Consider the following 26,012-nt stretch of genomic DNA (forward strand, 5'->3'; position numbering starts at 1 on the left):
TCTCTCACTCTCTCTCTCTCTCTCACTCTCTCTCTCTCTCTCTCTCTCGCTCTCTGTCTCTCTGTCTCTCTGTCTCTCTCTCTGTCTCTCTCTCTCTCTCTGTCTGTGTCTCTATCTGTACCTCTCTGTCTCTCTCTGTCTCTCTCGCTCTCTCTCTCTATCTCTCTCTCTACATTATTGATGCACCTCTAGGTGCCAAATCGATGATGATATAATGTCCAGGACTTCCATCTCACGGATGAAAGTCTTAAATAATTGCAGTCTCATCATCTTACATTACAGTGAAAAGCAGAAATAGACCCTGTTGAATAAACTGCTATTAGAACACAGATGTTGATAACAAGGTGCTGGTGAATCTCACATTCACAACATCACCTAACACCCCAACATGACATTGGGGAGTTATACCAGTCTGTCATTCCCACACATGAATGCACACATGAACACACAACCATGTACTGTGCGATCACAGGTTTGGATTGCTAGTCTGTGGTGAAGTATGTCATATGCCACGTTGGTAAGCAGGAAGTAGGTAAACCAATCACAGACCTCTAGAGTGGTAGCCTGCAGCGGGGCCACTGACTGGCATCTTCTTCACGGAGGAAGAGCGGTAGACGATGTGTTGACGCCCTCCTCCTCCCTCCTCCTCCCCCATCACTCCATTCCCCTTCTCCACCGGCTCGATGAAGAACTCCTCCTCTTCCATCCTGATCATACCAGCCTGGGAGAGAAAGAGAGAGAGGCAGGGAGAGATAGAGGAGGGAGGAAGGGAGAGAGGGCTCTCAGTTAGTCCGTCTTAGTACAATGCATAATAATCATGACATAATAAGCCTGGTTAGGGGCTCCTCCACTCATCCACAAGTAATCCCTGTTTTTAAACACACTTCCAAGGACAGAAGAGAGAGAGAGCGACACTTGGTATCAGAGCCACCGTGGGAGGAAATAAGCTTGTCCAGGCCGGATTCTGCTCTTACATTCCCTGTCAGGTAATTCCCCCTACCCCGCTCCCCACTCTGACACACACACAGAAAAACAGGGGCTCAGAAAATTGCCCGTCACTCTCTCTAACTCCATCTGTCTGTTTAGACAACTGGTAATTACCACGGCAACCGACTGCCGAGGAGCGAAGCCATGGGGGAGACCTGAAGAGGAGGATTCTGGGGCTTTACAGGGAAAAGAAATAAGAGAAAGACATAGAAAAGACACAAACAGTCATCCACCTGATCTGCTCGCTGTGGCCTTCCCTCCTCTCTCTGACAGGATGAAGAAGGGATGGTGTATGATCCTAACGCAGGAGTGTGACGTGTGGGAGGGAGAAGTTAGAGACATTGTTGCTTGGCAAAAAAGCTGGGGTAAGTTTTCAGTGAGTGTGCTGTTATTCCAATGCTTACACTGAGAGCTGCACTGAAGCAGAACTAACTCAAAAACACCACACTACTCCACAGGGGTTCCTTGTGCAGAAATGTCTCACCTCTACTTGAACTCCTATTGACTCTTCTCTACAGTACAGTACACCTCTGGACTACATCTCACTCAATACTCAGGGAGTTACTATAGGTCAGGGGTGTTCAAATCTGACCCTACGAGGTTTGGAGTACTGCTGCTTTTCTGTTCTACCTGATAATTAATTGCACCCACCTAGTGTCCCAGGTCTAAATCACTTTCTGATTACAAGGGAACAATGAAATAAAAAGCAGTGAACTGGCTCCAAGGTCCACATTTTCATTTGAGGGCTAAAGTTCCAATACCTATTTAGGCCAGAGCCCTGTCTGATATGTGGATATGTGGCTTTGTCCAAAAGAAGAGGGGAAAATAATGGCATTTCATGTTCACCCATTCAACTATACCCATGATTTGGACAGGAAGGGATGCCATTAAAAGAGGGGCCTACCATTACAACCTCATCATATTTGGGAATAATAATAGTGAGACATTTTGTTTCGATATTTGATTCATTTAATTAACATAAGATATCTAAACTTTATCTTTTAAGAGTCATTTACATCATTACCTGACATTACAGCTCCTGCAGGGGAGAATGACAGTAATACAGGATAACTACAGTGCTGACTAATGTCAGTGAATCAGCAGTATTATTAGGATCCCCGTCAGTGCAGACAGAGTAATGTCAGTGAATCAGCAGTATTATTAGGATCTCCGTCAGTGCAGAGTAATGTCAGTGAATCAGCAGTATTATTAGGATCCCCGTCAGTGCAGACAGAGTAATGTCAGTGAATCAGCAGTATTATTAGGATCTCCGTCAGTGCAGAGTAATGTCAGTGAATCAGCAGTATTATTAGGATCCCCATCAGTGCAGAGTAATGTCAGTGAATCAGCAGTATTATTAGGATCCCCATCAGTGCAGAGTAATGTCAGTGAATCAGCTGTATTATTAGGATCCCGTCAGTGCAGAGTAATGTCAGTGAATCAGCAGTATTATTAGGATCCCCATCAGTGCAGAGTAATTTCAGTGAATCAGCAGTATTATTAGGATCCCGTCAGTGGTGCCAGTCACTATAGCTTAGTGTCTTCTCACTGACTTGGTGTCTTAGCGATGGGTTCTCCCCTGAGCGCTCTCGCTCTCTCGCTCTCTCTCTCTCTTGCTCTCTGTCTCTCTCTCTCCACTCATCCCTCTGTTCTCTCTGAGCCGTGGTGCGGCATTCCGATCGGCGCTGATGGATCTGTGCTGGTGCATGGCTTCCCGCTCCGGAATACCAAGCAGACGGTAGAGGAGAGCCATGTCAAAGAACAATATGACATGTGGGACTGGGAGACATGGTCAGATCGATCAGCGACAGGGAGGAGTGAGAGGGAGGAGGGTGGGAGAGAGTTTCTATAGATTCCAGAGAGAAAGAGCACATCATGTTCTCTCAGAAACAGGAACAAGGAAACATGAACAAGGAAGCAGCTAGGGACCAGTGGAGAATTAAGGGAGTTTATTGGACAACTGTCTGGAACTTTCTTCTATTCAATATCAGAGAATAAAGAATGATTAAGAATGATGGAAAATATGATTAAATGTAACCATTTAAAGTTATAGAACAATCCCTTCACTGATAGAGGTTCTCTATCTCACACCAGCTATTTATTTCAGACACTTTATCAATGGAACGGAAATGGACACTACATACAAAGCAGAGGAACACTCATTACTCATTATTAATTCTGATTCATCTAGACTAGGGAGGGGCAACAAACAGAACTCATCATGAGGGGCAGCAGTGTCTCAACAATTGTTTTATTCTAACTCTCAACAGTAATTTGAGTCCCCGACTGAGTTATTTTTTAATTGGTCCTCGGGACTACAAAACGGGGGGCTGCCAGTCGCCCATCCCTGATCTAGAGTCTAGACCATACACTTCTATTTCTATCTGGCTCTTGTCTTAATGCTACACACACACACACACACACACACACACACACACACACTAAATGTAGCACTCGAAGACAGTAGGCTATTATTACCTTTCTGGTCATTGAGACCCTGACACAAACCACAACCCTCCCGAGGCCTTGAAGTCATCATCTCAGAGCTCCACGGCCCACACAACCAAGAGGAGACTTGCACCCTTTTCCCTATATAGTGCACTACTTTTAACCAGGGCTCTGGTCAAAGGTAGAGCACTATGTAGGGAAAGGGTGCCATTTGGGATGCACCCTCTATATTTAAGGACATACTGGGACTATACACTGAGTGTACAAACATTAAGAACACCTTCCTAATATTGAGTTGCAACCCCCTTTTGCCCTCAGAACAGCCTCCATTCGTTGGGACATGGACTCTACAAGGTGTTGAAAGTGTTCCACAGGGATGCTGGCCCATGTGAACTCCAATGCTTCCCACAGTTGTGTCAAGTTGGCTGGTACTAGATTGCTTCTCTGAATATCTCGTTCCACTCATCCCACAGATGCTCAATTGGATTGAGACCTTCTGACTGGGCAGGCCACTGCATTAAGCTGAACTCATATTCATAGAACCATTCCTGGACAATCCTAGCCTTTTTTGATAGGCCATTATCCTGCTGAAATCATCAGTTCACCGATGGATACAATGCTGCCATGAAGGGATGGCAATTGGTTGGCAATGCTGTTCAGATATCCTGTGGCATTCAAACGTTGCTCCACTTTTATCAAGGGGCCCAATGTCTGCCATGAAACACACCCCACACCATCACACCACCAGCTGCAATGTTGACATGTAACATGATGGATGGATGTACTCGTGGTTTCCTCCATACCCTAGTCCTCCCATCAGCATCACACAGCAGGAACTGGGATTCATTAGACCTGGCAATGTTTTTCCAATTCTCCAGTGTCCAGTGATTTCGTTCCTTAGCCCATTGCAACCACAGTTTCTTGGTTTTTGCTGAAATAATTGGAACTCTGTAAGGTCGTCAGCTGCCATACCCCATTTGTGTAAAGGTACGATGAGTTGTGTCACGCTGGTATGAGGGTCCAGGAGACAGACGCAGGAATGCATAATAGCGATTTTTTATTTAACCAAGGCATTGGAATGAAGACCAAACAAAAACGTAACAAAAACACAGGGTTGAAACCCAAACAAAAGAGTGAGGAGCACCTCAAATAAATAACACACTCGTAGAATGATTAACACATGGGACGAGACCCATAATCATCTGTGCCATCCACAATGGTACGAGAGCCAAAACACACAGCACAGGTACTCACACGCACTAACGGACATTGTACCAATAACTGACAGCACCACGGTGAACAAAGGGCACATATATACAAATACAATCAGTGGGAATAGGGGACAGGTGTGCGCAATGAAAGTTCCAGAGGGATTCATGACAGTGCCCCCCCTGACGCGCTGCACAAGCAACGCAATGACACCGGTCTCGAGGACGATCACAGGAACGTAGTTGTGGTGGCGTCGAACAGACCAGTAGCAGTGGCGTCGGACGGACCAGTAGCAGTGGCGTCGGATGGACCAGTAGCCGTGGCGTCGGACAGACCAGTATCAGTGGCGTCGGACAGACCAGTATCAGTGGCGTCGAACGGACCAGTAGCAGTGGCGTCGGACAGAGCAGTAGCAGTGGCGTCGGACAGACCAGTAGCCGTGGCGTCGGACAGACCAGTATCAGTGGCGTCGGACGGACCAGTAGCAGTGGCGTAGAACTGACCATTAGCAGTGGCGTCGGACAGACCAGTAGCAGTGGCGTCGGACGGACCAGTAGCAGTGGCGTCAGACAGACCAGTATCAGTGGCGTCGGACAGACCAGTAGCAGTGGCGTCGGACGGACCAGTAGCAGTGGCGTCGGACAGACCAGTAGCAGTAGCGTCGGACAGACCAGTAGCAGTAGCGTCGGACAGACCAGTAGCCGTGGCGTCGGACAGACCAGTAGCCGTGGCGTCGGACAGACCAGTAGCCGTGACGTCGGACAGACCAGTAGCAGTAGCGTCGGACAGACCAGTAGCCGTGGCGTCGGACAGACCAGTAGCCGTGGCGTCGGACAGACCAGTAGCCGTGGCGTCGGACAGACCAGTAGCCGTGGCGTCGGACAGACCAGTAGCAGTGGCGTCGGACAGACCAGTAGCAGTAGCGTCAGACAGACCAGTTACCGTGACGTCGGACAGACCAGTAGCAGTAGCGTCGGACAGACCAGTAGCCGTGGCGTCGGACAGACCAGTATCAGTGGCGTCGGACAGACCAGTAGCAGTGGCGTCGGACGGACCAGTAGCAGTGGCGTCGGACGGACCAGTAGCAGTGGCGTCAGACAGACCAGTATCAGTGGCGTCGGACAGACCAGTAGCAGTGGCGTCGGACGGACCAGTAGCAGTGGCGTCGGACAGACCAGTAGCAGTAGCGTCGGACAGACCAGTAGCAGTAGCGTCGGACAGACCAGTAGCCGTGGCGTCGGACAGACCAGTAGCCGTGGCGTCGGACAGACCAGTAGCCGTGACGTCGGACAGACCAGTAGCAGTAGCGTCGGACAGACCAGTAGCCGTGGCGTCGGACAGACCAGTAGCCGTGGCGTCGGACAGACCAGTAGCCGTGGCGTCGGACAGACCAGTAGCCGTGGCGTCGGACAGACCAGTAGCAGTGGCGTCGGACAGACCAGTAGCAGTAGCGTCGGACAGACCAGTAGCCGTGACGTCGGACAGACCAGTAGCAGTAGCGTCGGACAGACCAGTAGCCGTGGCGTCGGACAGACCAGTAGCAGTGGCGTCGAACAGACCAGTAGCAGTAGCGTCAGACAGACCAGTAGCCGTGGCGTCGGACAGACCAGTAGCAGTAGCGTCGAACAGACCAGTATCAGTGGCGTCGGACAGACCAGTAGCAGTGGCGTCGAACAGACCAGTAGCAGTGGCGTCGAACGGACCAGTAGCAGTAGCGTCGAACAGACCAGTAGCAGTAGCGTCGAACAGACCAGTAGCAGTGACGTCGGACAGACCAGTAGCCGTGGAGTCGGACAGACCAGTAGCAGTGGCGTCGAACAGACCAGTAGCCGTGGAGTCGGACAGACCAGTAGCAGTAGCGTCGAACGGACCAGTAGCAGTGGCGTCGAACGGACCAGTAGCAGTAGCGTCGAACAGACCAGTAGCAGTAGCGTCGGACAGACCAGCAGTAGTGGCGTCGGACAGACCAGTAGCAGTGGCGTCGGACAGACCAGCAGTAGTGGCGTCGGACAGACCAGTAGCAGTGACGTCAGACAGACCAGTAGCAGTGGCGTCGAACGGACCAGTAGCAGTGGCGTCAGACAGACCAGTAGCAGTGGTGTCGGACAGACCAGTAGCAGTGGCGTCGAACAGACCAGTAGCAGTAGCGTCGAACAGACCAGTAGCAGTGGCGTCAGACAGACCAGTAGCAGTGGCGTAAAACGGACCAGTAGCAGTGGCGTCAGACAGACCAGTAGCCGTGGCGTCAGACAGACCAGTAGCAGTGGCGTCAGACAGACCAGCAGTAGTGGCGTCGGACAGACCAGTAGCAGTGGCGTCGAACAGACCAGTATCAGTGGCGTCGAACGGACCAGTAGCAGTGGCGTCGGACAGACCAGTAGCAGTGGCGTCGGACAGACCAGTAGCAGTAGCGTCGGACAGACCAGTAGCAGTGACGTCGAACAGACCAGTAGCAGTGGCGTCAGACAGACCAGTAGCAGTGGCGTAGAACTGACCATTAGCCGTGGCGTCGGACAGACCAGTAGCAGTGGCGTCGAACGGACCAGCAGCAGTGGCGTAGAACTGACCATTAGCCGTGGCGTCGAACAGACCAGTAGCAGTGGCGTCGAACAGACCAGTAGCAGTGGCGTCGGACAGACCCGTAGCAGTGGCGTAGAACTGACCAGTAGCAGTGGCGTAGAACTGACCCGTAGCAGTGACGTCGGACGTACCAGTAGCAGTGGCGTAGAACTGACCAGTAGCAGTGGCGTAGAACTGACCAGTAGCAGTGGCGTCGGACGTACCAGTAGCAGTGACGTCGGACAGACCAGTAGCCGTGGAGTCGGACAGACCAGTAGCAGTGGCGTCGAACAGACCAGTAGCCGTGGAGTCGGACAGACCAGTAGCAGTGGCGTCGAACAGACCAGTAGCCGTGGAGTCGGACAGACCAGTAGCAGTAGCGTCGGACAGACCAGCAGTAGTGGCGTCGGACAGACCAGTAGCAGTGGCGTCGGACAGACCAGTAGCAGTGGCGTCGGACAGACCAGCAGTAGTGGCGTCGGACAGACCAGTAGCAGTGACGTCGGACAGACCAGTAGCAGTAGCGTCGGACACACCAGTAGCCGTGGCGTCGGACAGACCAGTAGCAGTGGCATCGAACAGACCAGTAGCAGTGGCGTCGAACAGACCAGTAGCAGTAGCGTCGAACAGACCAGTAGCAGTGGCGTCGGACAGACCAGTAGCAGGGGCGTCGGACAGACCAGTAGCAGTAGCGTCGGACAGACCAGTAGCAGTGACGTCGAACAGACCAGTAGCAGTGGCGTCAGACAGACTAGTAGCAGTGGCGTCGAACGGACCAGTAGCAGTAGCGTCGAACGGACCAGTAGCCGTGGCGTCGGACAGACCAGTAGCAGTGGCGTCAAACGGACCAGTAGCAGTGGCGTAGAACTGACCATTAGCCGTGGCGTCGAACAGACCAGTAGCAGTGGCGTCGAACAGACCAGTAGCAGTGGCGTCGAACAGACCAGTAGCAGTGGCGTAGAACAGACCAGTAGCAGTGGCGTCGAACAGACCAGTAGCAGTGGCGTCGAACAGACCAGTAGCAGTGGCGTCGAACAGACCAGTAGCAGTGGCGTCGAACAGACCAGTAGCAGTGGCGTCGGACAGACCCGTAGCAGTGGTGTAGAACTGACCAGTAGCAGTGGCGTAGAACTGACCCGTAGCAGTGGCGTAGAACTGACCCGTAGCAGTGGCGTAGAACTGACCAGTAGCAGTGGCGTCGGACGTACCAGTAGCAGTGGCGTAGAACTGACCAGTAGCAGTGGCGTAGAACTGACCAGTAGCAGTGGCGTCGGACGTACCAGTAGCAGTGACGTCGGACAGACCAGTAGCAGTGGCGTCGAACGGACCAGTAGCAGTGGCGTCGGACAGACCAGTAGCAGTGGCGTCGAACGGACCAGTAGCAGTGACGTCGGACAGACCAGTAGCAGTGGCGTCGAACGGACCAGTAGCAGTGGCGTCGAACGGACCAGTAGCAGTGGCGTCGAACAGACCAGTAGCAGTGGCGTCGGACAGACCAGTAGCAGTGGCGTCGGACAGACCAGTAGCAGTGGCGTCGGACGTACCAGTAGCAGTGACGTCGGACAGACCAGTAGCAGTGGCGTCGAACGGACCAGTAGCAGTGGCGTCGAACGGACCAGTAGCCGTGGCGTCGGACAGACCAGTAGCAGTGGCGTCGAACAGACCAGTAGCAGTGGCGTCGGACAGACCAGTAGCAGTGGCGTCGGACAGAGCAGTAGCAGTGGCGTCGGACAGACCAGTAGCAGTGGCATCGGACAGACCAGTAGCAGTGGCGTCGAACGGACCAGTAGCAGTGGCGTCGGACAGACCAGTAGCAGTGGCGTCGGACAGACCAGTAGCAGTGGCGTCAGACAGAGCAGTAGCAGTGGCGTCAGACAGACCAGTAGCAGTGGCGTCGGACAGACCAGTAGCAGTGGCGTCGGACAGACCAGTAGCAGTGGCGTCGAACGGACCAGTAGCAGTGGCGTCGGACAGACCAGTAGCAGTGGCGTCGGACAGACCAGTAGCAGTGGCGTCGGACAGAGCAGTAGCAGTGGCGTCAGACAGACCAGTAGCAGTGGCGTCGGACGTACCAGTAGCAGTGACGTCGGACAGACCAGTAGCAGTGGCGTCGGACAGACCAGTAGCAGTGGCGTCGGACGTACCAGTAGCAGTGGCGTCAGACAGACCAGTGGCAGTGGCGTCAGACAGACCAGTAGCAGTGACGTCGGACAGAGCAGTAGCAGTGGCGTCAGACAGACCAGTAGCAGTGGCGTCAGACAGACCAGTAGCAGTGGCGTCGGACAGACCAGTAGCAGTGGCGTCGGACGTACCAGTAGCAGTGACGTCGGACAGACCAGTAGCAGTGGCGTCAGACAGACCAGTAGCAGTGGCGTCGGACAGACCAGTAGCAGTGGCGTCAGACAGACCAGTAGCAGTGGCGTCAGACAGACCAGTAGCAGTGGCGTCAGACAGACCAGTAGCAGTGGCGTCAGACAGACCAGTAGCAGTGGCGTAGAACTGACCATTAGCCGTGGCGTCGGACAGACCAGTAGCAGTGGCGTCGAACAGACCAGTAGCAGTAGCGTCGAACGGACCAGTAGCAGTGGCGTCGAACGGACCAGTAGCAGTGGCGTCGAACAGACCAGTAGCAGTAGCGTCGAACGGACCAGTAGCAGTGGCGTCGAACGGACCAGTAGCAGTGGCGTCGAACAGACCAGTAGCAGTAGCGTCGAACGGACCAGTAGCAGTGGCGTAGAGCTGACCAGTAGCAGTGGCGTCGGACGTACCAGTAGCAGTGGCGTAGAACTGACCAGTAGCAGTGGCGTAGAACTGACCAGTAGCAGTGGCGTCGGACGTACCAGTAGCAGTGACGTCGGACAGACCAGTAGCAGTGGCGTCGAACGGACCAGTAGCAGTGGCGTCGGACAGACCAGTAGCAGTGGCGTCGAACGGACCAGTAGCAGTGACGTCGGACAGACCAGTAGCAGTGGCGTCGAACGGACCAGTAGCAGTGGCGTCGAACGGACCAGTAGCAGTGGCGTCGAACAGACCAGTAGCAGTGGCGTCGGACAGACCAGTAGCAGTGGCGTCGGACAGACCAGTAGCAGTGGCGTCGGACGTACCAGTAGCAGTGACGTCGGACAGACCAGTAGCAGTGGCGTCGAACGGACCAGTAGCAGTGGCGTCGAACGGACCAGTAGCCGTGGCGTCGGACAGACCAGTAGCAGTGGCGTCGAACAGACCAGTAGCAGTGGCGTCGGACAGACCAGTAGCAGTGGCGTCGGACAGAGCAGTAGCAGTGGCGTCGGACAGACCAGTAGCAGTGGCGTCGAACAGACCAGTAGCAGTGGCGTCGAACGGACCAGTAGCAGTGGCGTCGGACAGACCAGTAGCAGTGGCGTCGGACAGACCAGTAGCAGTGGCGTCGGACAGAGCAGTAGCAGTGGCGTCAGACAGACCAGTAGCAGTGGCGTCGGACAGACCAGTAGCAGTGGCGTCGGACAGACCAGTAGCAGTGGCGTCGAACGGACCAGTAGCAGTGGCGTCGGACAGACCAGTAGCAGTGGCGTCGGACAGACCAGTAGCAGTGGCGTCGGACAGAGCAGTAGCAGTGGCGTCAGACAGACCAGTAGCAGTGGCGTCGGACGTACCAGTAGCAGTGACGTCGGACAGACCAGTAGCAGTGGCGTCGGACAGACCAGTAGCAGTGGCGTCGGACGTACCAGTAGCAGTGGCGTCAGACAGACCAGTGGCAGTGGCGTCAGACAGACCAGTAGCAGTGGCGTCGGACAGACCAGTAGCAGTGGCGTCAGACAGACCAGTAGCAGTGGCGTCAGACAGACCAGTAGCAGTGGCGTCAGACAGACCAGTAGCAGTGGCGTCGGACAGACCAGTAGCAGTGGCGTCGGACGTACCAGTAGCAGTGACGTCGGACAGACCAGTAGCAGTGGCGTCAGACAGACCAGTAGCAGTGGCGTCGGACAGACCAGTAGCAGTGGCGTCAGACAGACCAGTAGCAGTGGCGTCAGACAGACCAGTAGCAGTGGCGTCAGACAGACCAGTAGCAGTGGCGTCAGACAGACCAGTAGCAGTGGCGTAGAACTGACCATTAGCCGTGGCGTCGGACAGACCAGTAGCAGTGGCGTCGAACAGACCAGTAGCAGTAGCGTCGAACGGACCAGTAGCAGTGGCGTCGAACGGACCAGTAGCAGTGGCGTCGAACAGACCAGTAGCAGTAGCGTCGAACGGACCAGTAGCAGTGGCGTCGAACGGACCAGTAGCAGTGGCGTCGAACAGACCAGTAGCAGTAGCGTCGAACGGACCAGTAGCAGTGGCGTAGAGCTGACCAGTAGCAGTGGCGTCGGACGTACCAGTAGCAGTGGCGTAGAACTGACCAGTAGCAGTGGCGTAGAACTGACCAGTAGCAGTGGCGTCGGACAGACCAGTAGCAGTGGCGTCAGACAGACCAGTAGCAGTGGCGTCAGACAGACCAGTAGCAGTGGCGTCAGACAGACCAGTAGCAGTGGCGTCAGACAGACCAGTAGCAGTGGCGTCAGACAGACCAGTAGCAGTGGCGTAGAACTGACCATTAGCCGTGGCGTCGGACAGACCAGTAGCAGTGGCGTCGAACAGACCAGTAGCAGTAGCGTCGAACGGACCAGTAGCAGTGGCGTCGAACGGACCAGTAGCAGTGGCGTCGAACAGACCAGTAGCAGTAGCGTCGAACGGACCAGTAGCAGTGGCGTCGAACGGACCAGTAGCAGTGGCGTCGAACAGACCAGTAGCAGTAGCGTCGAACGGACCAGTAGCAGTGGCGTAGAGCTGACCAGTAGCAGTGGCGTCGGACGTACCAGTAGCAGTGGCGTAGAACTGACCAGTAGCAGTGGCGTAGAACTGACCAGTAGCAGTGGCGTCGGACGTACCAGTAGCAGTGACGTCGGACAGACCAGTAGCAGTGGCGTCGAACGGACCAGTAGCAGTGGCGTCGGACAGACCAGTAGCAGTGGCGTCGAACGGACCAGTAGCAGTGACGTCGGACAGACCAGTAGCAGTGGCGTCGAACGGACCAGTAGCAGTGGCGTCGAACGGACCAGTAGCAGTGGCGTCGAACAGACCAGTAGCAGTGGCGTCGGACAGACCAGTAGCAGTGGCGTCGGACAGACCAGTAGCAGTGGCGTCGGACGTACCAGTAGCAGTGACGTCGGACAGACCAGTAGCAGTGGCGTCGAACGGACCAGTAGCAGTGGCGTCGAACGGACCAGTAGCCGTGGCGTCGGACAGACCAGTAGCAGTGGCGTCGAACAGACCAGTAGCAGTGGCGTCGGACAGACCAGTAGCAGTGGCGTCGGACAGAGCAGTAGCAGTGGCGTCGGACAGACCAGTAGCAGTGGCGTCGAACAGACCAGTAGCAGTGGCGTCGAACGGACCAGTAGCAGTGGCGTCGGACAGACCAGTAGCAGTGGCGTCGGACAGACCAGTAGCAGTGGCGTCGGACAGAGCAGTAGCAGTGGCGTCAGACAGACCAGTAGCAGTGGCGTCGGACAGACCAGTAGCAGTGGCGTCGGACAGACCAGTAGCAGTGGCGTCGAACGGACCAGTAGCAGTGGCGTCGGACAGACCAGTAGCAGTGGCGTCGGACAGACCAGTAGCAGTGGCGTCGGACAGAGCAGTAGCAGTGGCGTCAGACAGACCAGTAGCAGTGGCGTCGGACGTACCAGTAGCAGTGACGTCGGACAGACCAGTAGCAGTGGCGTCGGACAGACCAGTAGCAGTGGCGTCGGACGTACCAGTAGCAGTGGCGTCAGACAGACCAGTGGCAGTGGCGTCAGACAGACCAGTAGCAGTGGCGTCGGACAGACCAGTAGCAGTGGCGTCAGACAGACCAGTAGCAGTGGCGTCAGACAGACCAGTAGCAGTGGCGTCAGACAGACCAGTAGCAGTGGCGTCGGACAGACCAGTAGCAGTGGCGTCGGACGTACCAGTAGCAGTGACGTCGGACAGACCAGTAGCAGTGGCGTCAGACAGACCAGTAGCAGTGGCGTCGGACAGACCAGTAGCAGTGGCGTCAGACAGACCAGTAGCAGTGGCGTCAGACAGACCAGTAGCAGTGGCGTCAGACAGACCAGTAGCAGTGGCGTCAGACAGACCAGTAGCAGTGGCGTAGAACTGACCATTAGCCGTGGCGTCGGACAGACCAGTAGCAGTGGCGTCGAACAGACCAGTAGCAGTAGCGTCGAACGGACCAGTAGCAGTGGCGTCGAACGGACCAGTAGCAGTGGCGTCGAACAGACCAGTAGCAGTAGCGTCGAACGGACCAGTAGCAGTGGCGTCGAACGGACCAGTAGCAGTGGCGTCGAACAGACCAGTAGCAGTAGCGTCGAACGGACCAGTAGCAGTGGCGTAGAGCTGACCAGTAGCAGTGGCGTCGGACGTACCAGTAGCAGTGGCGTAGAACTGACCAGTAGCAGTGGCGTAGAACTGACCAGTAGCAGTGGCGTCGGACGTACCAGTAGCAGTGACGTCGGACAGACCAGTAGCAGTGGCGTCGAACGGACCAGTAGCAGTGGCGTCGGACAGACCAGTAGCAGTGGCGTCGAACGGACCAGTAGCAGTGACGTCGGACAGACCAGTAGCAGTGGCGTCGAACGGACCAGTAGCAGTGGCGTCGAACGGACCAGTAGCAGTGGCGTCGAACAGACCAGTAGCAGTGGCGTCGGACAGACCAGTAGCAGTGGCGTCGGACAGACCAGTAGCAGTGGCGTCGGACGTACCAGTAGCAGTGACGTCGGACAGACCAGTAGCAGTGGCGTCGAACGGACCAGTAGCAGTGGCGTCGAACGGACCAGTAGCCGTGGCGTCGGACAGACCAGTAGCAGTGGCGTCGAACAGACCAGTAGCAGTGGCGTCGGACAGACCAGTAGCAGTGGCGTCGGACAGAGCAGTAGCAGTGGCGTCGGACAGACCAGTAGCAGTGGCGTCGGACAGACCAGTAGCAGTGGCGTCGAACGGACCAGTAGCAGTGGCGTCGGACAGACCAGTAGCAGTGGCGTCGGACAGACCAGTAGCAGTGGCGTCGGACAGAGCAGTAGCAGTGGCGTCAGACAGACCAGTAGCAGTGGCGTCGGACAGACCAGTAGCAGTGGCGTCGGACAGACCAGTAGCAGTGGCGTCGAACGGACCAGTAGCAGTGGCGTCGGACAGACCAGTAGCAGTGGCGTCGGACAGACCAGTAGCAGTGGCGTCGGACAGAGCAGTAGCAGTGGCGTCAGACAGACCAGTAGCAGTGGCGTCGGACGTACCAGTAGCAGTGACGTCGGACAGACCAGTAGCAGTGGCGTCGGACAGACCAGTAGCAGTGGCGTCGGACGTACCAGTAGCAGTGGCGTCAGACAGACCAGTGGCAGTGGCGTCAGACAGACCAGTAGCAGTGACGTCGGACAGAGCAGTAGCAGTGGCGTCAGACAGACCAGTAGCAGTGGCGTCAGACAGACCAGTAGCAGTGGCGTCGGACAGACCAGTAGCAGTAGCGTCGAACGGACCAGTAGCAGTGGCGTCGAACGGACCAGTAGCAGTGGCGTCGAACGGACCAGTAGCAGTGGCGTCGAACAGACCAGTAGCAGTAGCGTCGAACGGACCAGTAGCAGTGGCGTCGAACGGACCAGTAGCAGTGGCGTCGAACAGACCAGTAGCTGTAGCGTCGAACGGACCAGTAGCAGTGGCGTCGAACGGACCAGTAGCAGTGGCGTCGAACAGACCAGTAGCAGTGGCGTCGAACGGACCAGTAGCAGTGGCGTCGAACGGACCAGTAGCAGTGGCGTCGAACAGACCAGTAGCCGTGGAGTCGGACAGACCAGTAGCAGTGGCATCGGACGGACAGGTTGTGGTGGCGTCAGAATGGCCAGTAGCGGCTGCTGAAGTTGCGTTGTCGGACGGACCCGTTGTGGCCACGTCGGATGACCCAGTTGCAGCTGCCGAAGTTGCGGCAGTTGGTCGATTATTCTGTCATGCTGGTATCAAGGATCGGTAGACATACGCAGGAATGTGTAATAGGGTTTTTTACTTAGCCCGAATTACGGCGTGCCGTGTAGAGGCATGGGGATGAAGAACAAAGAAACACTATACAAAAACACAGGGTTGAAACCAAAACAAAAGAGCGAGGAGCACCTCAAATAAATAATACGAGACCTTAAATCTGCGCAATCCACAATGGCGCGAAAGCCAAAACACACAGCACAGGTACTCACACGCACCAACGGACATTGTTACAATAATCGACAGCCCAATGGAAACCAAAGGGCACACTTACACAAGTACTAATCAGTGGGAACAGGGGACAGGTGTGCGTAATGAAAGTTCCGGAGGGATCCGTGACAAGTTGTGCATTCTTTTATGGATCTTTGGGCACCAATGTTGCACTGGACTGTCAGTTAACTAACGGTAGACCGTCTGTTGCTCTGCACAATTTGTGTCAGCCTCCTTTGTCCTCTTTCATCAATGACCTGTTTTCTACCCCTGGCCTGACGTTGGCTGGATGTCCTTTAGGTGGTAGACCATTCCTGATAGACATGGAAAAATGTTGACCGTGAAAATCCCAGCAGCGTTGCAGTTATTGACACACTCAAACCGTTGCATCTGGCACCTACTACCATACCCTGTTCAAAGGCACCTAAATATTTTATCTTGCCCATTCACCTTCTGAGTGGCACACATACCCAATCCATGTCTAAATTGTCTCAAGGCTAAAAAATCCTTCTTTAACCGGTCTCCTCCCCTTTATCTCCACTGATTGAAGTGGATTGTAAAAAGTGACATCAATAAGGCATCCTAGCTTTCACCTGGATTCACCTGGTCAGTCTATGTCATGGAAAGAGCAGGTGTTCATAATGTTTACCTGCGATTTACAATCACAGTGCTGTGAGAAGATACTCATGACATTCAAACTCATTAATGAGAGACAGAAAGAGGGAGATGGAGAGACAGAAATAAATAGACAGAAAGAGTGGGGAAGGAGAGTGAGAGGGAGAGGGGGAGAGAGGGGGAGGGAGAAAAGGGAAGAGATTGGGGGTGGAAGAGAGAGAGAGAGAGAGAGAGGGGCAAGGAGCGGGAGAGAGAGGGGGGTAAGAAAAAGAGAGAGAGAGAGGGGCAGGGAGAGACTGGGGGGGTAGGAGAGAGAGAGGGGCAGGAAGGGGGAGAGAGAGGGGGGTAGGAAAGAGAGAGAGCAGTAATTAATGTTTAGTATTAAAACAGATTAATGTAATTGTCTTAATTGTCATTTCAAGCAGGGAGAGGAGATTGCCCAATTATGTAAATGTGGGATATGCTTCAGGGGGATGAGGACTAGCCATAATAATAAAGCCTTTACTTATAGCACATGGTAAACATTTATTATGAAACATAACATAACCTCTCTCACAAACACACACCCACGCACGCACGCGCACACACAAATAAACACACACACACACACATACATACATACATACATACACACATACATACATAAAGTGCCTTGCGAAAGTATTCAGCCCCCTTGAACTTTGCGACCTTTTGCCACATTTCAGGCTTCAAACATAAAGATATAAAACTGTATTTTTTTTGTGAGCATCATGAAGAACAAGGAACACACCAGGCAGGTCCAATATACTGTTGTGAAGAAGTTTAAAGCCGGATTTGGATACAAAAAAGATTTCCCAAGCTTTAAACATCCCAAGGAGCACTGTGCAAGCAATAATATTGAAATGGAAGGAGTATCAGACCACTGCAAATCTACCAAGACCTGGCCGTCCCTCTAAACTTTCAGCTCATACAAGGAGAAGACTGATCAGAGATGCAGCCAAGAGGCCCATGATCACTCTGGATGAACTGCAGAGATCTACAGCTGAGGTGGGAGACTCTGTCCATAGGACAACAATCAGTCGTATATTGCACAAATCTGGACTTTATGGAAGAGTGGCAAGAAGAAAGCCATTTCTTAAAGATATCCATAAAAAGTGTTGTTTAAAGTTTGCCACAAGCCACCTGGGAGACACACCAAACATGTGGAAGAAGGTGCTCTGGTCAGAAGAAACCAAAATTGAACTTTTTGGCAACAATGCAAAACGTTATGTTTGGCGTAAAAGCAACACAGCTCATCACCTTGAACACACCATCCCCACTGTCAAACATGGTGGTGGCAGCATCATGGTTTGGGCCTGATTTTCTTCAGCAGGGACAGGGAAGATGGTTAAAATTGATGGGAAGATGGATGGAGCCAAATACAGGACCATTCTGGAAGAAAACCTGATGGAGTCTGCAAAAGACCTGAGACTGGGACGGAGATTTGTCTTCCAACAAGACAATGATCCAAAACATAAAGCAAAATCTACAAAGGAATGGTTCAAAAATAAACATATCCAGGTGTTAGAATGGCCAAGTCAAAGTCCAGACCTGAATCCAATCGAGAATCTGTGGAAAGAACTGAAAACTGCTGTTCACAAATGCTCTCCATCCAACCTCACTGAGCTCGAGCTGTTTGCAAGGAGGAATGGGGAAAAAATTCAGTCTCTCGATGTGCAAAACTGATAGAGACATACCCCAAGCGACTTACAGCTGTAATCGCAGCAAAAGGTGGTGCTACAAAGTATTAACTTAAGGGGGCTGAATAATTTTGCACGCCCAATTTTTCAGTTTTTGATTTGTTAAAAAAGTTTGAAATATCCAATAAATGTCGTTCCACTTCATGATTGTGTCCCACTTGTTGTTGATTCTTCACAAAAAAATGCAGTTTTATATCTTTATGTTTGAAGCCTGAAATGTGGCAAAAGGTCGCAAAGTTCAAGGGGGCCGAATACTTTCGCAAAGCACTGTACATACATACATACTCCAGGACTACAGGACTCCCCTGTGTTGTCCTTTGTTCCCTCTGCAGTATGGAAGAGAAGAAACTAGATAGTATGAGAGAGAAGCAACAAGAAAGTATAGGAGAGGAGAAACTTGATAGTATGGGACAGAAGAGAGAATAAACTAGATAGTATGAGAGAGAAGAAACTAGATAGTATGGGAGAGAAGAGCGTAGAAACTAGATAGTATGGGAGAGAAGAGCGTAGAAACTAGACGGTATGGGACAGAACAGAGATGAAACTAGATAGTATGGGACAGAAGAGAGATGAAACTAGACAGTATGGGACAGAACAGAGATGAAACTAGATAGTATGGGACAGAAGAGAGATAACACTAAATAGTATGGGACAGAAGAGAGAAGAAACTAGCTAGTATGGGAGAGAAGAGAGAAGAAACTAGATAGTACAGCAGAGCAGAAACTAGAGGGGGATGACCGCAGCTGCTTTCCAATCATTGGGAATCTCAGACGACACGAAAGAGAGGTTGAACAGGCTAGTAATAGGGGTGGCAACAATTTCGGCAGATAATTTTAGAAAGAAAGGGTCCAGATTGTCTAGCCCGGCTGATTTGTAGGGGTCCAGATTTTGCAGCTCTTTCAGAACATCAGCTAAACGGATTTGGGAGAAGGAGAAATGGGGAAGGCTTGGGCGAGTTGCTGTGGGGGTTGCAGTGCTGTTGACCGGGGCAGAAGTAGCCAGGTGGAAAGCATGGCCAGCCGTAGAAAAATGCTTATTGAAATTCTCAATTCTCTTATGGTGGATTTATCAGTGGTGACAGTGTTTCCAATCTTCAGTGCAGTGGGCAGCTGGGAGGAGGTGTTCTTATTCTCCATGGACTTTACAGTGTCCCAGAACTTTTTTGAGTTAGTGTTGCAGGAAGCAAATTTCTGCTTGAAAAAGCTAGCCTTGGCTTTTCTAACTGCCTGTGCATAATGGTTTCTAGCTTCCCTGAACAGCTGCATATCACGGGGGCTGTTCGATGCTAATGCAGAACGCCATAGGATGTTTTTGTGTTGGTTAAGGGCAGTCAGGTCTGGGGAGAACCAAGGGCTATATCTGTTCCTGGTTCTAAATTTCTTGAATGGGGCATGTTTATTTAAGATGGTTAGGAAGGCATTTAAAAAAAATATCCAGGCATCCCATACTGACGGGATGAGATCAATATCCTTCCAGGATACCCCGGCCAGGTCGATTAGAAAGGCCTGCTCGCTGAAGTGTTTCAGGGAGCGTTTGACAGTGATGAGTGGAGGTCGTTTGACCGTTGACCGCTGCAGGCAATGAGGCAGTGATCGCTGAGATCTTGGTTGAAGACAGCAGTGGTATATTTAGAGGGCAAGTTGGTTAGGATGATATCTATGAGGGTGCCCGTGTTTAAGGCTTTGGAGAGGTACCTGGTAGGTTCATTGATAATTTGCGTGAGATTGAGGGCATCAAGTTTAGATTGTAGGATGGCTGGGGTGTTAAGCATGTTCCAGTTTAGGTCGCCTAGCAGCACGAGATCTGAAGATAGATGGGGGGCAATCAGTTCACATATGGTGTCCAGAGCACAGCTGGGGGCAGAGGGTGGTCTATAGCAGGCGGCAACGGTGAGAGACTTGTTTTTAGAGAGGTGGATTTTTAAAAGTAGAAGTTCAAATTGTTTGGGTACAGACCTGGATAGTAGGACAGAACTCTGCAGGCTATCTTTGCAGTAGATTGCAACACCGCCCCCTTTGGCAGTTCTATCTTGTCTGAAAATGTTGTCGTTTGGGATTAAAATTTCAGAATTTTTGGTGGTCTTCCTAAGCCAGGATTCAGACACAGCTAGAACATCCGGGTTGGCAGAGTGTGCTAAATCAGTGAATAGAACAAACTTAGGGAGGAGGCTTCTAATGTTAACATGCATGAAACCAAGGCTATTACGGTTACAGAAGTTGTCAAAAGAGAGCGCCTGGGGAATAGGAGTGGAGCTAGGCACTGCAGGGCCTGGATTCACCTCTACATCGCCAGAGGAACAGAGGAGGAGTAGAATAAGGGTACGGCTAAAAGCAATAAGAATTGGTCGTCTAGAACGTCTGGAACAGAGAGTAAAAGGAGGTTTCTGGGGCCGATAAAATAGCATCAAGGTATAATGTACAGACAAAGGTATAGTAGGATGTGAAAACCTAGGTATTGAGTGATGAAGAGAGATATATTGTCTCTAGAAACATCATTGAAACTAGTATGGGAGAGAAGAGAGAAGAAACTAGCTAGTATGGGAGAGAAAAGAGAAGAAACTAGATAGTATGGGAGAGAAGAGAGAAGAAACTAGCTAGTATGGGAGAGAAGAGAGAAGAAACTAGCTAGTATGGGAGAGAAGAGAGAAGAAACTAGCTAGTATGGGAGAGAAGAGAGAAGAAACTAGCTAGTATGGGAGAGAAGAGAGGATAAACTAGCTAGTATGGGAGAGAAGAGAGGATAAACTAGCTAGTATGGGAGAGAAGAGAGGATAAACTAGCTAGTATGGGAGATAAGAGAGGATAAACTAGCTAGTATGGGAGAGAAGAGAGGATAAACTAGCTAGTATGGGAGAGAAGAGAGGATAAACTACCTAGTATGGGAGAGAAGAGAGAATAAACTAGCTAGTATGGGAGAGAAGAGAGGATAAACTACCTAGTATGGGAGAGAAGAGAGGATAAACTAGCTAGTATGGAAGAGACGAGAGGATAAAGCAGCATGCTGGGAACATAAACAGTGCTGTGTCTTCCTCACTCTGATCCTCGGCAGCTAAACCAGCACATGGAGATTCCTCCATTTATACCCCTCCTTTCCTCCTCCTCTTATTACCTCCTCCCTTCACCCTCTCCCTGTCTCCCTCCTTCTCCATCCTCCTCTCCCTCTGGCCCTGGTGAAAAGAAGTGCACTATATAGGGAATAAGATGCCATTTGGGATTCAGGCCTTCATTATGTTGTTTCCAAGTGCAGAGGAAAAACTGCTGGTGTTCATTAGATAAACATCCTGAGGTTAGCATTGAAGAATATCAGATATAGCCTCCCAGGACAGGGCCATTTTCCTGCAGGGTGTGTTGACAGAGAGAGCAGTGTTGGTGAGACAGTACTCAGGAAAGACAGGATCCCGGGGATGAACATGCTGGTCACTAGAAATAGACGGCGATTCAGGATGTTTGAAAAGGTCCTGAGAACATTGATTTATGCCGTCCTCCGCACTCACAAAAAATATATGAAAAAATGATTGCCCAGCACTGGGCGTGAACTCATGATGCTCAGAGCCAGAGTGAGCTGCAAAGACCACCGCGCTACGGCAATTCACAATGCTCTAGCAAGCAGTGAGAATACTGTGAATATTGATGATACCTGATGGTAATAGTGCGTCAGTTTTAATTATTTAGTTTTATACCTTCCCCAAACCATAGCTCCTACCTCAACCACTCAGAAAACGTTTAACCTGAGTTGTTTCTGTTTAAACCCTGTAACCAAGTGGAATTAACCCTGTAACCACGCAGAATGAAGTGCCAAAAATAGACATTTATCCATAATACGTAAGATCTTGTTAGGGTTGAAACCACACTCTCCCTCCCTCCCTCGCTTTCTCTCCCCCTCTCTCTTTCTCTGTCTTTCCCACCCTCTCTCCATCCCATTCATTAGCTCTGTTTTCTGACCAAACAACTCAGTCAATAGGTGTTATGAATCAGAAAGAGAGCGAGAACGAGACAATACAAACGATATGAAAAATGAGACAGGATGGAGAAGGATATTGTGGAGTAATTGATAAGGATAGAGAGAAAATGTTTAACTGCGAGGCATACTGTAGAGAAAAGTTAATGTAGGCCCATGTGAAACAGATTAAAACTTCTTGGCACACCCATCTCATTAGCGGGATCATTTTCGTCAACATCCGCTGAATTGCAGAGCGCCAAATTCAAATTAAATTACAGAAAATATTAAATTTTCATGAAATCAGAAGTGCAGTATAGCAAAACACACCTTAGCTTGTTGTTAATCTACCTGGCATGTCAGATTTCAAAAAGCTTTACAGCAAAAGCTATCCAAGTGTTTATGTCAGGACATCTCTCTCTCAGCAGACAAAATATTACAAACAGCTAGCAGCAAAGTAGATTGGTCACGAAAGTCAGAAAAGCAATAAAATGAATCGCTTACCAATAATGATCTTCGGATGTTTGCACTCACGAGACAATAAATGTTCCTTTTGTTCCATAAAGATTATTTTTATATCCAAAATACCTTCAGAAATCCACAGGCTCGAGCGGTCACGACGGGGCAGACGAAAATTCCAAATAGTATCCGTAAAGTTTGTAAAGAAACATGTCACTTTTTTTATAAACAATACTCAGGTTGTTTTTACAATAAATTATCGATAATATTTCAACCGGACCGTAGCTTTTTCAATAGGAGAGAGAGAAAAAATGTCTGCTCCAAGCTGTTGCGCATGTAAAACTCTGCTGGCACCCAGCCATCCACTGACCCGATGTGATCCTTCTCGCAAATTTTTCAGAATAAAAGCCTGAAACTATGTCTAAAGACTGCTCACACCATGTGGAAGCCATAGAGAAAGGAATCTGGTTGATATCCCTTTAAATGGAGGGAAGGCATGCAATGGAACAGGGAGATTTGTTTCTCTTAGGCACTTCCTTGTTGGATTTTCCTCAGATTTTCGCCTGCAATATCAGTTCTGTTAAACTCACAGACAATATTTGACCGTTTTAGAAACTTTAGAGTGTTTTCTGTCCTAATCTGACAATTATACTGTATGCATATTCTAGATTCTGGGCCTGAGAAATAGGCAGATTCATTTGGGTATGATTTTCATCCAAACATCAAAATACTGCCCCCTACACTCAACTTAAGAAAACACAGATAATTATATAAGAACTGGAGAGGCAGAGAAAGAGAGAAGTAGAGAAAGAGGAAGGTAGATGAAAGAGAAGACATAGAGAAAAAGATGGAAGGTAAAAATGGAAGGTAAAGTCAGCACATCTGGAATGTGACTCTGTCCTCCTCTGCACCTTCCTCTAGCGTTCTGCCAGGGCTCTACTAGCGTTCTGCCAGAATTCTACCAGCGTTCTTCCAGCGTTCTACTAGCGCTCTGCCAGCGTTCTACTAGCTTTCTGTCAGAATTCTACTCGCACTCTGCCAGTGTTCTACAAGCGCTCTGCCAGTGTTCTGCCAGTGTTCTACTAGTGTTCTGCCAGTGTTCTGCTAGTGTTCTGACAGTGTTCTACTAGTGTTCTGCCAGTGTTCTACAAGCGCTCTGCCAGAGTTCTGCTAGTGTTCAGCCAGTGTTCTGCTAGTTTTCTGTCAGAAATCTACTAGTGTTCTCCAGTGTTCTACTAGTTTTCTGAAAGCATTCTACTGGCGTTCTGCCAGTGCTCTGCTAGTGTTGTCCAGGCTTTCTACTAGTGTTCTCCAGTGTTCTACTAGTGTTCTGAAAGCATTCTACTAGCGTTCTGCCAGTGTTTTACTAGTGTTCTGCAGGTTTCTACGAGCGTTCTGTCAGAATTTTACTAGCGTTCTGTCAGAATTCTACTAGCGTTCTGTCAGAATTCTTCTTGTGTTCTGCAGGTTTCTACTAGCGTTCAGTCAGAATTCTCCTAGCATTCTGTCAAAATTCTACTAGGATTCTGCCAGCGTTCTACTAGTGCTCTGTAGGTTTCTACTAGCGTTCTGTCAGAATTTTACTAGTGTTCTGCCAGCGTTCTACTAGCGTTCTGCCAGCGTTCTACTAGCATTCTGTCAGAATTCTACTACCATTCTGTCAGCGTTCTACTAGTTTTCTTCGTGTTTCTACTAGCGTTCTGTCAGAATTCTACTATTGTTCTGCCAGCGTTCTACTAGCGTTCTTTCAGAATTCTACTAGCGTTCTGCCAGCGTTCTACTAGCATTCTGTCAGAATTCTACTAGCGTTCTGCCAGCGTTCTACTAGTGCTCTGTAGGTTTCTACAAGCGTTCTGTCAGAATTTTACTAGTGTTCTGCCAGCGTTCTACTAGCGTTCTGCCAGCGTTCTACTAGCGTTCTGTCAGAATTCTACTAGCGTTCTGCCAGCGTTCTACTAGCTTTCTGTCAGAATTCTACTAGCATTCTGCCAGCGTTCTACTAGTGTTCTCCATGTTTCTACTAGTGTTCTGTCAGAATTCTACTAGTGTTCTGCCAGCGGTCTACTAGCGTTCTGCCAGGGCTCTACTAGCGTTCTGTCAGAATTCTACCAGCGTTCTTCCAGCGTTCTAATAGCGTTCTGCCAGCGTTCTACTAGTGTTCTCCAGGTTTCTACTAGCGTTCTGCCAGCGTTCTACTAGCTTTCTGTCAGAATTCTACTAGCGTTCTGCCAGCGTTCTACTAGTGTTCTCCAGGTTTCTACTAGCGTTCTGTCAGAATCTTACTAGTGTTCTGCCAGCGTTCTACTAGCGTTCTGCCAGCGTTCTACTAGCTTTCTGTCAGAATTCTACTAGCATTCTGCCAGCGTTCTACTAGTGTTCTCCAGGTTTCTACTAGCGTTCTGTCAGAATTCTACTAGTGTTCTGCCAGCGGTCTACTAGCGTTCTGCCAGGGCTCTACTAGCGTTCTGTCAGAATTCTACCAGCGTTCTTCCAGCGTTCTACTAGCGTTCTGCCAGCGTTCTACTAGTGTTCTCCAGGTTTCTACTAGCGTTCTGCCAGCGTTCTACTAGCTTTCTGTCAGAATTCTACTAGCGTTCTGCCAGCGTTCTACTAGTGTTCTCCAGGTTTCTACTAGCGTTCTGTCAGAATTCTACTAGTGTTCTGCCAGCGGTCTACTAGCGTTCTGCCAGGGCTCTACTAGCATTCTGTCAGAATTCTACCAGCGTTCTTCCAGCGTTCTACTAGAGTTCTGCCAGCGTTCTACTAGCTTTCTGTCAGAATTCTACTCGCGCTCTGCCAGTGTTCTACAAGCGCTCTGCCAGTGTTCTGCCAGTGTTCTACTAGTGTTCTGCCAGTGTTCTGCTAGTGTTCTGACAGTGTTCTACTAGTGTTCTGCCAGTGTTCTACAAGCGCTCTGCCAGAGTTCTGCTAGTGTTCAGCCAGTGTTCTGCTAGTTTTCTGTCAGAAATCTACTAGTGTTCTCCAGTGTTCTACTAGTTTTCTGAAAGCATTCTACTGGCGTTCTGCCAGTGCTCTGCTAGTGTTGTCCAGGCTTTCTACTAGTGTTCTCCAGTGTTCTACTAGTGTTCTGAAAGCATTCTACTAGCGTTCTGCCAGTGTTTTACTAGTGTTCTGCAGGTTTCTACGAGCGTTCTGTCAGAATTTTACTAGCGTTCTGTCAGAATTCTACTAGCGTTCTGTCAGAATTCTTCTTGTGTTCTGCAGGTTTCTCCTAGCGTTCAGTCAGAATTCTCCTAGCATTCTGTCAGAATTCTACTAGCATTCTGCCAGCGTTCTACAAGTGCTCTGTAGGTTTCTACTAGCGTTCTGTCAGAATTTTACTAGTGTTCTGCCAGCGTTCTACTAGCGTTCTGCTAGCGTTCTACTAGCATTCTGTCAGAATTCTACTAGCGTTCTGCCAGCGTTCTACTAGTTTTCTTCGTGTTTCTACTAGCGTTCTGTCAGAATTCTACTAGTGTTCTGCCAGCGTTCTACTAGCACTCTGTCAGAATTCTACTAGCTTTCTGCCAGCGTTCTACTAGAGTTCTGCCAACATTCTACTAGTTTTCTTCGTGATTTTACTAGCGTTCTGTCAGAATTCTACTAGTGTTCTGCCAGCGTTCTACTGGCGTTCTGTCAGACTTCTACTAGTGTTCTCCAGGCGTTCTAGCGTTCTGCCAGTGTTCTACTAGAGTTCTGTCAGCATTCTACTAGCGTTATGCTAGTGTTCTACAAGTGCCCGTCCAGTGTTCTACTAGTGTTCTGCCAGAATTCTTCTAGTGTTCTTCAGGCATTCTCCTAGCATTCTGCCAGTGTTCTACTAGCGTTCTGCCAGCATTCTATTAGGTTTCTGCCAGT

The 26,012-nt window shown here is 50.7% G+C and overlaps 1 protein-coding gene across 2 annotated transcripts in view; it reads right to left on the reverse strand.

Moving 5' to 3' along the window:
- Positions 1-26,012, reverse strand: part of LOC110504815 (A disintegrin and metalloproteinase with thrombospondin motifs 2) — a 250,376-nt gene that overhangs the window by 152,843 nt on the left and 71,521 nt on the right. For both annotated transcript variants that reach the window (XM_036969571.1, XM_036969572.1), the window contains one exon: positions 550-721. In XM_036969571.1, coding sequence (XP_036825466.1) covers positions 550-721 — 172 coding nt within the window. The remainder of the gene's footprint in view (positions 1-549; positions 722-26,012) is intronic.

The sequence above is a fragment of the Oncorhynchus mykiss genome, chromosome 31 (genome assembly GCF_013265735.2).
Source record: "Oncorhynchus mykiss isolate Arlee chromosome 31, USDA_OmykA_1.1, whole genome shotgun sequence".
Lineage (NCBI taxonomy): Eukaryota > Metazoa > Chordata > Actinopteri > Salmoniformes > Salmonidae > Oncorhynchus > Oncorhynchus mykiss.